This window comes from Mirounga angustirostris, unplaced genomic scaffold (genome assembly GCF_029215605.1).
Source record: "Mirounga angustirostris isolate CCGP_5_RB_7025 unplaced genomic scaffold, mMirAng1.0.hap1 SCAF_13, whole genome shotgun sequence".
Classification (NCBI taxonomy): domain Eukaryota; kingdom Metazoa; phylum Chordata; class Mammalia; order Carnivora; family Phocidae; genus Mirounga; species Mirounga angustirostris.
In genome coordinates, this window is record NW_026991721.1 from 43756520 (window position 1) to 43769366 (window position 12847).

A 12847-nucleotide genomic window follows, 5' to 3' on the forward strand; every position below is an offset into this window, starting at 1 on the left:
CGACAGGCTCATGAAGCCGTTACTAGGTGTTGTTACAAAAAAAAAATAAAATGAGTAATACTATAATTTGGATTTTCTTTCTGGTAAAACAGGAAAGCTATCACTGTGCTGAGATCAATGAGGCTTCTTTTAACACTAAATATTCTATGAGCACTTTGATATACACTGTTAAATCATTTTTGAAAAAAGCTACCCACTTTTGAAAAGATAAAAGTTCCTGATAATCCTAGTCACCTATTCTTTCATCTTTTATGCTTGTGCACCAAAATTAGCAAAAGTAGACAATGGTATTAGGACAACTGGATATCCACCTGCAAAAGAGTGAACTTGAAGCCCTACCCAACACCGTTCATAAAGATTAACTCAAAATGGATCAAAGACCTAAATGAAGAGCTGAAACTATACAACTCTTAAAAGAAAACGCAGGAATTGGGGCGCCTAGGTGGCTCAGTTGTTAAGCGTCTGCCTTCGGCTCAGGTCATGATCCCAGGGTCCTGGGATCAAGCCCCGCATGGGCTCCCTGCTCCATGGGGAAGCCCGCTTCTCCCTCTCCCACTCCCCCTGCTTGTGCTCTCTCTCTCACTGTGTCTTTCTCTGTCAAATAAATAAATAAAATCTTTATAAAAAAAAAAAAAGAAAACGTAGGAATAAATCATTACAACCGTGGGTAAGTCCTTTGTTTCTTCAATATGACACCAAACGCATAAGTGACAAAAAAAAAAAAGATAAATTGGTCTATATCAAAACTAAAAACTTCTGTGCTGCAACTAATATTATCATCGAGAAAATGAAGACAATCCATAGAATGGGAGGTGATATTTGCAAATCATAGATCTGATAAGGGATTTGTGTCTAGAATATATAACAGTAAGAAAACAATCCAATTAAAAAATGGGCAAGGAATTTGAATATTTTTTTCAGAGAACATAAACAAATGGCCAATAAGCACATAAAAATACTCAACATCATTAGTCATTAGAAAATTGCAAATCAAAACCAAAATGAGATATCACTTCATACCCACTTGAATGGCCACAATCAAGAGACAATAACTAGTGTTAACAGGATGTAGAGAAATCAAAACCTTCATACATTGCTCATGGGAATGTAAAATGGTACAAATGCTCTGGAAAACAGTCCAGCAGCTCTTTAAAAAGTTAAACAGTTACCATATAATCCAGTAACTTTTTTTTTTTTACTCCACTCTTCTATACCCAAGAGAAATGAAAGCATAAATCCACATAAGAATTTGTAGACAAGGGCGCCTGCATGGCTCAACTGGTTAAGCATCTGCCTTCAGCTCAGGTCCCAATCTCAGCACCCTGGGATCGAGCCGCATGCTGGGCTCTCTACTCAGTGGGGAGCCTGCTTCTCCCTCTGCCTCTGCCCTTTGTGTGCTCTCTCTCTCAAATAAACAAAATCTTAGAAAAGAAAAAAATTTGTAGATGAATGTTAAAAGCAGCATTGTTCATAGTAGCCAAAAAATGGAGGGGGGGATGTCCATCGACTAATGTATAGATTAAATGTATATATTTATACAATGGAATAATATCAGCAATAAAAAGGAAAGAAGTACTGATATCCTGTAACATGGATGAATCTAATGATGGGTATGGAACTTCTAGGGAATATGAAAATGTTCTAAAATTAGATTGATGGTGGTTGCACAAACATGTACACGGAATTGTACACTTTGAGCAAATGTGATGGTATGTGAATTATATCTCAATAAAGCTCTTTTTTTAAATAGGCAAATGCTGAAATAGATGTGTACACAAAGTTATGGAAAGAAATAGGAGACACAGAATGAAAAATAATTTGATCATTCTAACATGTAGTTATAAATCTAAAAATGATAATGTCTTATAACTATGGAGTTAAGAAGACAGCCACTCTCTTTTCAACAAAATCATTTGCTGTCAGTTTTCAATTAATTCTTCAAGTATTTGCATTTTGCTGATACAAGAACCAGAAAGTAATGATAAGGTAGACCCTATTAGAGATGTATTTGAAATCTAAAATCAACATTTACAAGATGGACATGTTTCAGGTTCATACATAACAACTGAGTTACATTTAGAAGACAATGCCCTTATCAGGTACATATGGCATCAAATCTATGAAAATATGAAACATAGTTTGCTACTTTCTCATTATTTAAAATTCTAATAAAGTTGTTTACCATCCTTTTACTTGTTCAAGTGACTTAGAAGCATTTATGGGGCACAGATGGTAAATGGTGTTACTCTTTTTCCTAGTATACTGAATATAGATATTGGCTGAGATTATTTCTTGCCTTTGGATATTTTTTGACTCATGTTCATATCTTGTCTCCTCTGACATCTCTTTATGATTTTGCCTTTCCCAAATTCAGGCATAATAAAACTGTTAAGATGTCTTTTTTGCATGAACTCTTTGGGTTTCCTTCACTTTATAGAAGAAAGAATAATAGGAAAAATTAAGTTTAATTGACATTCTCCAAATTTTATTTTTTTTAATTCTTTTTTTTTTTTAAGATTTTTATTTATTTATTTGACAGAGAGAGATAGCGAGAACAGAAACACAAGCAGGGGGAGTGGGAGAGGGAGAAGCAAGCTTCCTGCCGAGCAGGGAGCCCGATGTGGGACTCGATCCCAGGACCCTGGGATCATGACCTGAGCTGAAGGCAGATGCTTAACGACTGAGCCACCCAGGTGCCCATTCTCCAAATTTTAATTAATTCAAAACTATTGTTAAGTTTTTAAAAATCAAAAGAAAAAAAACTTGGAAAATCAAGAGTTCAACCTTCCTAGATTAAATTATGCATAAGTAAAATGTGTTAATAAAAATGTTTCAGGGTGTTTTGATCCATTCTAGCTGCTGTAGCAAAATACCAGAGTCTAGGTAGCTTATTATCAACAAAAATTTGTTTCTCACAGTTCTGGAGGCTGGAAGCCCAAGATCAGGGTGCCCAGTGTGGTCAAGTGAAGGCCCTCTTGCAAGTCATGGACTTTTCCATGTATCCTCACACAGTGGATGGGGCAAAGGAGCTCTTCAGGGTCTCTTTTATAAGGGCATTAATCTTATGACCTAATCATTTGCCAAAGGCCCTAGTACCATCACACTGGGCATTAGGATTTCAACATATAAATTTTGTGGGAACATACACATTCAGACCATAGCAAATGACTGTGTACATTTCAGGTAAAAAGAAATATGCTTACATAAAGACTGATACAAGAACTGTCTATAAAAAACATATACTTTATGGGATAAATTACAGGCCTAGAAAACTGTCACTGTCCATAATACCTTTGTCGTCTAATAATAATAACTTACAATAATCTTATAATTGTGCTATACCGCAACAGTGAATTCAACTCTCCTCCATTCTACAAAAACATCAATTTTCGTAACATCCTCAATCTTCGGCAAATATAGTCTTCTGGAAGAGACATCAGAGAAATGAAAATTGCCTTCAATGAAAAATAAGCTTATCAGATACTGTAACTAGCATGGCAGTGAGAGTCCAAGACAATGACTCCTGGATTCATGTTTCCCAACTAAATGACAAGTATCTTCTCCAAACAGCTGGACAACCACTCCATCAGGAGACTTTCAGTGAGTGATTCTCAGGGATTCTCCAGAAGCCATTGTATTTTTTTTTCTTCCAATTTTTAATTTAAATTGTAGTTAGTTAACCTACAGTTTAACATTGGTTTCAGGAGCAGAATTTAGTGATTCATCACTTACATATAACACCCAGTGCTCATAACAAGTGTCTTCCTTACAGAAGCCATTATCTTTGAAGGAAAACTGCTAATCAAACCCTCAAGTCAAGCAGATAACAGAAAATGAACTGCTTCTGCCCAAGGCAAAAAACATGATCAATTTTCTGATACCTTTGCTCTTTTCCCCTCTTTTGCTTACTATAGTTTGGCACCTCCTAGAGATAAAGGTTTCTCAATATGTTCTTACGTATTTAAGGATTTTATTTTACATATTTAAGGATCTTATTCTTAATCCTCTGTGGTCTTTTTTGGCCACCTTAAGAATGCAAAACTTTTCCGTTTTCTAGACCACAGCTACTCTTTGAAACTGTCAAATTCCACCGTAAAAGATGTAGTATCTCTTCCTTTAAACTCCTGAGACCAGTTTCTTCCCAAAGGTCTCTTCTGATATTTGAATTTTCCTCTTAATCGGTAGCCGCAGCCTTCATTCTTGTAAAAACTGAGTTTACTCCAAGTCAACAAAATGCTTCTACCATAATCATAACAGCATTGTCAGCAGAACCAGATTCACCAGGGAAGGGAACAAATGCTATTCTCACTGCACTAGTCATTTTCTCCAAAGATTTTCCAAACTTGTATGCAGGAACTAAACTCCACAATGTGCTCAGCTCAAGGAAACAATTATTGGCTCATTTCTGTTGTGATAAATATCATTTATATCCCTAATATTATCTCTAACTCACCAGGGATTAATTAGGTCTACACCAGATTCTTGCCTACCTCCTAAACCCAAACCTATCTTGTGCACAGAATAATTGTTAAGAAGTTTTCAGATATTTAAAGCCCTTTTCTATTCACGGTAGCATGTTTCCTTGGAAGGATAACCAAAGACTTCCAAAATGAAGCAGGAATTGGATACACAGGAGAGTTCTCAAAAGTGTTAACTCTCTTGAATACAACTAGAAAAGGTGGTTCAAATTTCGACTCATGCTATGGAAGCCCAAGAAACCAGTTTAAGTTCACTACCCAGGATTGTCATGGGCAATGACATAGTCTTCTATTTCCTTGTGGCAAGCCAAAGGGCAGTTTCATTTATTATATATAAAGGTCTATAAAAATCATTAGACAGGTACAATAGTCTTTGACTAAGCTAAAGAAAGAAGCTACCTGACTCTATAGAATAGACCCACCTGGACTTTGGAATATGTTTTTGTAGCTTGGGTTTTGTAACCTAGCCTCCTGGCTTTGCATTCTAGTAGAATACTTATTTTGCCTCTGATAATTTTACTACAGTTGGCAGATGCTTTCTGTTCTGAGCCTTAAATGCTGTTGTGTAGCTACTCCCAAGTCACATGATTTAACAACAATCAACTATTATTAACATGAAGACCTGAGACTAAGTAAGAACTACCATTGGATACTTGATACTCAATTCTAACCCAGTAAAGAGCAATACTAATCTGTCTTGATCACAACTCCAGAAGATAATGGTCTATCCTTCAACACAGGCTGAAGAAAGACCAGAAGAGAATTGAGAATTGAAAGAGAAACTACAGTTTGCAAAAATGTACAGCTTGTAAAACGCCTAAGTCTACCAAACTTTGACAACACAAGAAATTGCCTAAGCCCGGGGCACCTGGGTGGCTCAGTCATTAAGCGTCTGCCTTCGGCTCAGGTCATGATCCCAGGGTCCTGGGATCGAGCCCCGCATCGGGCTCCCTGCTACGCGGGAAGCCTCCTTCTCCCTCTCCCACTCCCCCTGCTTGTGTTCCCTCTCTCACTGTCTCTGTCAAATAAATAAAATCTTAAAAAAAAAAAAAAAAAAAGACATTGCCTAAGCTCAAACTCTTACTGCTAGTTCAATCAGATACATGTTTCAAGATAAAACCACAAACTGATATAATGGTAATTCTGCACAGGCTCACGTGTCCTAATGACACTAACTGTACCAGCAACTCTCTAGTTTCCAAATTTTCATCAATCCTTACCAAAATGTTTCAAAACTAACCTGAGGCCCCAAACTCCTATATGTACCCTTCCTTTGGAGATACCCCACAGTTCCTCTGGTATTTGTACTTGCTTGGTGCAGCAAGCTAATAAGCCTAGCTTTGATTACTGGGTGGTTTTTGGTCAATGGATGTCACTAGTATAAATGAATCAAGTGCTCCCTTCTGAATGAGACACAATGGCTTCAACTTAATAGGCAAAGGTACTAAATCCTATATTCTACACACAAATGCCTCACAACATTACCAGTATTAAATAAAACCTTATCAGTATTAACCATGGCAATTTTGTTAAACAAATAATAATGTATGAATTTGCAGATATATAACTGACAACCAACCTGTGTTAATGGAAAAACTTGTAATCTTAAGAAATACTAACTGAATATAATTTCTCTGTACATAAAAATGTATATTTGATATGTTTTCCAAAAGGCCCCCAAATTTTGATATAGTTGATTTTAAGTTAACTACTCTAGCAAACCACTATAAAAATAAATGAAAGATTATAAATGCAATGGCATGTGGCACACTATTGTTATGAATATGTTTTATTTTTAAGTAAAAAATGAATCCTAGCTGAAACAAAGTGTTTTGCCTCTGAATATTTTAAGTTTAAGAGAAAAACTCATTAATAAGGAACATATTTTCATTTTTCCATATTTTTAATTTTTTATAAAGATTTTCATTAAGTTTCAGTCAATAGGCAGTTTTTAAACTTAGGCTTCATGATCCTTTTGACTTCATACTTTTAAATGGAGGCATTTCTCTTCAAAACATGACAAATTTCAGAATCCATTAAAAATTATTTTATTCAAATTATGTTTTCCAAAAGAGAGGGTTCTGTGCTAGTCGTCTTTGAAAGTTTTCATACCTACAAAAGAAAAAACATATTAACAAGAAAATGAAATCTTTCATAATCTACCAAATGACTTCTCAAAAAGCATACAACCTTAAATGTCACTTCTAAAAAGCTAAGATAAAAAGCCAAAAAAGCTAAAAAGTTAATCTGGAAGTTTAATTATTCTTATAAAAGGACAGTAAGCATTGTGATTTAAGTATGACTGGCTTGTACTAGAGAGCACAAATCATAATAAATTTTATTAATTTTTTACCTTCTGCAAGCCTGACAGCTAGACCTAAGAAAAAAAAATCAAATCTCACTCCTCCTCCCTCATTTCACAGATGAGTAGACGAGAGGAATTTGCTCAAGATCATATACTTACATTTTAACAAAAGCTCAAACCTAATACCTTCCAGAGCTATCCATGCTACACCATGCTACCACTGCTCAACAAATTATCATGTATCCCCCACCACTGGGATATTCAAAGTGAAAAGAATACCTATAAAACAGAATTATGGGAAAGCTAGGGAAATAAATTTTACTAATCATTTAAGTACAAGGTACAGTATATATCATCCTGATGCCTGATGTATATCTACTTTAGACCAAGCTTTCTAAACTTACAAAAAAATACTGCTTTGTATTTCAAGACTCATATATGGTTACTTATAAATAAAAATATTAAAAAATTTACAGCCTTAATTGTGGTCCCTACACATAGGCAATTGTATTTTCTTGTCTTTATAAATTCAAAATGGCTACTATATAACAATATTGAGGGTAAGAACATTCCTTGATGTGAACTCCATAGTATACTTTTTAATGGCATGCCACTGTAAACATATGCTGATGTTCACAATAAAAGAATATGTTTAGATGTCAAAGAAGAAATACATTCACCGGCAAAAAATATATATGGTTACTAAAAGCCTTAATATTAGAGATACAAAATGTCCCATACCATTTCAGAACCACATTTGCTGGAATGAACATTTCAGATGGACTTGGTGTCATCTGGGCCTGAGAGACAGCAAATGATGAAGCAAAATTGTAGAAGTTGTCCAACATCTTTTGTGTGAACTGGAAAGTTAATAATGAGTAGATTAATGAATTATACTGAATATTCCACTTAGACCTTAACATTTTTAATTAAAAATGTTCCTGCAGGATACTTGGTTTTAAGGACTGTGAGTTCTAAAACAGTCTAATACCGCAAGTTAAAGAAAGTCATAAAATGACACTGTGACACAAAATCTTAACAATCTGCCTTTAGTACTTTCTTCATATCTCAAAGAATTTCTGTGGTTTTTAACAATTTTAATTTCCTAACATATTCATTTTGGGAAAAAATTGGGCAAAATATATAAACAATTACAAAAAAATACACATGAGGTCAAAATGAGAAAAGATGTTCAACTTCACCAGTGGCCAAGAAATACAAACCAAAATAATAGTGATATTCAAATTTCATCCAACAGTTAGGTAAAAATTTAAGGTCTTAAATATTAGTGAGAATATCTATCCATATGGAAATGAAAAAACTGTCTCATTCATACAATGACATACTATACAACAATTAAAATAGACTAGATTTATTCCATGTATCAACACAAGTAAGTCTTAAAAATAATGCTGAGTGAACACCAAGTTGTAGAAATTTGTACAGTATACCATTTATAATTATTTTAAAAACACACAAAGGGGTAAGTCAACAAGAATGGAAAAGAGAAGAGAAATAAAAGGAATTTCTACAATAATGGTTAAAGAAAAGAATACCTTGACTACAGTTATGCAACAGACCCAGAAAATAATCAGTCCACAGAAGAACAAAAAAGAGTTTCGAAGAACAAAGAAGAATTTCAAGAGGGATGTTTCCAAAACAAATTTAAAATTGCTTTTTAAAAATATACTGAATAGGAATTTATACTTGGCAGAGTTTGGGCATAAATTAGACATGGAAACAGAAATCCATGCAAAGGAAAAAATGAAGCATTTATTAACCAAGAAAAATAAAAAGTCATACAAGAAAGGAAATGTAATCATAGTACTACATACACCTGGCTCAGTTCTGAAAAATATTTACCTGATCATAATACTGAAAACTCTGAATATTAATTTAGTGAAAATCTATAATAAAAAGGTGTGGGGGTGCCTGGCTGGCTCAGTCAGTAGAACATGCAATTCCAGGTTGTGAGTTCAAGCCTCACGATGGGGTGTAGAGATGATTTAAAAATAAAATCTTTTAGGGGCACTGGGTGGTGCAGTCAGTTAGGCGTCCGACTCTTGTTTCGGCTCAGGTTGTGATCTCGGGGTCATGACATTGAGCTCTGTATCAGGCTCTGCACTCAGCCTGCTTGAGATTCTGTCTCTCTCTTTTCCCTTTCCCTCTGCCCCTCTCCACTGCACATACTCTCTCTCTCTCTCTCTCTCACACTCTAAAATAAATACATAAATCTTTAAAAAAATAAATAAATAAAATCTTAAAAACAAAAGGTGGGAAGAAGAGACAACTCTGTATGCTGGAAAGCAGAGGAGTGAGAGTGCTAAATCACATTAGGTATTGGAAAGTTGATGGAAAACACCTACAACAAATAAACTGGTTAAGATTAAGCAAGTTTTTTCTGACACATGGAAGTAAATACAGGAAGAAATAGGTAAAGAAAAAAAAATGAGGGAGAGGTTGAAATTGACTGCTTTTGAGGAGCAGAATAAGAGCAGAATATAAGAAGTATAACAGGACAACTGTTTTGCATGTAAAACCATCTGATGTTTAAGCCACGTACATATACTATTAATAAAAACGAAATGAAATAAGAGTAACTACAAGTATGTATTAGAAACATGTTTAAACAAATAAGGCCATACATATGTTGTGGATATATATGAATGTTTCTTTTAAAGTACTAACATAGGGGGCGCCTGGGTGGCAGTCTTTAAGTGTCTGCCTTCAGCTCAGGTCATGATCCCAGAGTCCTGGGATCAAGTCCCACGTTGGGCTCCCTGCTCAGCGTGAAGCCTGCTTCTCCCTCTCCCACTCCCCCTGTTTGTGTTCCTTCTCTTGCTGTCTCTCTCTGTCAGATAAATAAATAAAATCTTAAAAAAAAAAGGTTTATTAAAGTACTAACATAGGATGGCAAAGATACATGAAGTTAGAAGAGTAGCTACCTGGAGAAGAACTGGAAGAAGAGAAACAGTGAGGCCAGCAAGGTGTATCAGAAATACTTTTTTTTTTTTTAATTAGTAGCAAATATGGCAAATATCAGTTAAATCTAGGCAGAAGACACTCAGAAGTCTTCATTTATATTGCACTATAAAGAGAGCTCCACAAGGATAACTATTATTTTGTCTACCTATTTTTATTTGTGCTTAGAAAACTCCTGGCACACAGTAGGCATACAATAAATACTGGTGGAATGTACTTTCCTAGATATGTAAAATATTTCATAATAAAATGTTTAATAAAAAATACATATGCTTTATTTTAAAAGCTCAAATAATTTATAAATATATAAAGTCTCCTTACCCCTTTACAGGGATAACATCACTTTGGTATGTATTTTTCAGACATTTTCTAATACAGTCATTATGGGATACTATTAACTACTGCTTTACAATTTGCTTTTTTCAGTACAGCAGTTTTTTAATTACTGGGGGAAAAAAAAAAACATTAAGACCCAGACTCTGTCATTCTTAATTCAGCCTGTTCTCAAGAGATCATGTGACAAGTCTGACTTTAAATTCATGGCCACAACCCTCATGAGTATGCTGCCCAGCAAACTCATAAGGGGTTCCCAGTCCATTCACCCTCCTCCTCCCCCAGAGGACTTATTTAATAATCTTTTTTCTTTAAATTTCCAATACTCCTTTCCCCTCAATCTTAGCTGATGACCTTGTTTCCTGTTTCACTGAGCAAAGAGAAGGTATCAAGAGAGAACGTGCATAAGTTCTCATCACATTTATCAACCTCCTGCATCTGTATCCATATAGCCATTACTATGAACACTGTCCATTATCCAACCTACTGTGCTCTCATTTCCTACTCAAGGGGTTCAGCAATTCTCCCCACTCTCCTGCATTATCAGTTTTTCTTTAATGCTTCATTCTCATCAAACATGTAATATCTCCCATTAAAAATAGTAAAAACAAAAAAAATTCCTTGTCCCCACTGCCTCAAGCAACCAAACCATTTATCTGCTATCCTCTGTAACTACATTCATCAAGAGTCATCTATATTCAGTTTCTACTTCCTCCTCTCCAGCTCACTCCAAATTCCCCTTCTACTCTCTGAACTCTTATCTAACTTTTTAATGACTTCCATCTTGCTGAATCCAGTGGATACTTCGTAGCCCTCATCTTGACATCAGCAGTGTGATACTACTGAGGCTTCCTCCTTCTTAAAAACCAGTCTTTGGGGCGTCTGGGTGGCTCAGTCGTTAAGCGACTGCCTTCGGCTCAGGTCATGATCCCAGGGTCCTGGGATCAAGTCCCACTTCAGGCTCCCTGCTCTGCGGGGAGTCTGCTTCTGCTTCTCCTTCTCCCACTCCCCCTGCTTGTGTTCCCTCTCTCGCTGTGTCTCTGTCAAATAAATAAATAAAATCTTTAAAAAAAAAAAAAAACAGTCTTTGCTTGGCTTCCAAAACACCACTTTTTGGGTCTCCTTCTACTTCAGGCTGCTCTTTTTCTTTCTCTTCATCTCTTAAGCTTCTCAAATTTGAAATGGCCCCGAGCTCAGTCACTGGCCAATTTTTCCATTTAGTTACTTCTCTAGTAATCATACACCCTTCAAAACTTTAGATACTGTCTTTACACTGATGACTCCCACATTTTTATCCATATCCCAAACCTCTCTCTTGAACTCTACACTTGTCATCTCCAGCTGGATGTCTAACAGGTATCCCAAACATAGTACAACCAAAATCCAACTCCTGATTCCACTCCCAGCCCATACTTGCTCTTTTCATAATATTCCTGTGTTCAAGTTCCTCAAGCCAACATCCCTGGGCTATAATTGATGTCTCTCTTTAATCTCAGACCTTTCATGTGATCCACATCATGAAACACTATCGACTCCATCTTCACATTTTCTCCAGAAATCAACTACAGGCATACCTCGGACATAACGCAGTTCAGTTCCAAACCACTGCAATAAAGTGAGTCAAATGAATTTTTGGGTTTCCTACTGCACATAAAAATTTTGTTTACACTATACTGTAGTCTATTAGGTGGGTAAAGAACATTATGTCTTTAAAAAATGTACATACCTTCATTAAAAATACTTTATTGCTAAAAAATGCTAAACATCATCTGTGCTTTCAACGAGTCGTAATCTTTTTGCTGGTGGAGGGTCTTGCCTTGATGTTGATGGTTGCTGACTGATGAGGGTGGTAGTTTCTGAAGGTTGGGGTGGCTGTGGCAATTTCTTAAAATAAGACAACAATGAAGTTGGCCTCATGGATTGACTCCTCCTTTCACTTAAATCCTTAGAGGCCACTGTAGAGTTATTAACTGGCCTAATTTCAATATTGTTGTTACCAATATTTTTCAGGAAATAGGGAGGCCCAAGGAGAGGGAAAAAGACACGGGAATAGTTGGTAGGTGGAGCAATCAGAAAACACACTTATCAGTTAAGTTCTTCATCTTTTATGGGCGCAGTTTGTGGTGTCCCAAAACAATTACAATAGTAACATTAAAGATCACTGATAACAGATCACCATAACAAATACAATAATGAAAGAGTTTGAAATGTTCCAAGAATTACCAAAATGTGACACAGAAACACAAAGTGGCAAAATGCTGCTGGAAAAATGGCGCCAACAGATTTGCTCCATTTGGGGTTGCCACAAACCTTTGGTATGTAAAAACACAATACCTGCAACACTCAATAAAGTGAAACGCAATAAAACGAGGTATGCCAGTACTTTTAATCACCTTCACTTCCACCTCCCAAACATCCCTGGTTCAAGTCATTATCATCTGTCATCTAGATGTTCACAAGAGCCTCCTAACTGATCTTCTTCCTTCCCACTACAGTGTCTGTCCAAAAATGCAAAAGTGATCCTTTTAAAATATAAGTTAGATCCTATTACTCTCCTGCTCAAAACTCTCTTATTTCTTCTTTTCCAAACAGAATTTGAGTCAAAGTCCTTATAGGGCCGCCTGGGTGGCTCAGTCAGTTAAGCATCTGCCTTCGGCTCAGGTCATGAACCCAGGGTCCTGGGATTGAGCCCCGCACTGGGCTCCCTGCTCAGTGGGGAGTCTGCTTCTCCCTCTCCCTTTGCCCTTCT

The 12847-nt window shown here is 36.1% G+C and overlaps 2 protein-coding genes across 5 annotated transcripts in view; both read right to left on the minus strand.

Annotated features, from left to right (window-relative positions):
- The window catches only part of CCDC81 (coiled-coil domain containing 81), a 70191-nt gene extending 64805 nt beyond the window's left edge, over nt 1-5386 (minus strand). For both annotated transcript variants that reach the window (XM_064576808.1, XM_054512164.1), the window contains exon 1: nt 3319-5386. The gene's annotated coding sequence lies outside the window, so the exon portion shown is untranslated. The remainder of the gene's footprint in view (nt 1-3318) is intronic.
- Nucleotides 5387-6362: 976 nt separating this feature from the next.
- HIKESHI (heat shock protein nuclear import factor hikeshi) overlaps nt 6363-12847 on the minus strand; it is a 39230-nt gene continuing 32745 nt past the window's right edge. The window contains exons 4-5 of one of the 3 annotated variants that reach the window (XM_045894572.2): nt 7525-7643; nt 6363-6590 (exon numbers count right to left, since the gene is read on the minus strand). In XM_045894572.2, coding sequence (XP_045750528.1) covers nt 6536-6590; nt 7525-7643 — 174 coding nt within the window. In that variant the 3' untranslated portion in view covers nt 6363-6535. Of the gene's footprint in view, nt 6591-7519; nt 7644-11601; nt 11704-11824; nt 11983-12847 lie in introns of those variants that run through there. The other 2 variants (XM_064576809.1, XM_045894573.3) reach the window with 2 other exon arrangements.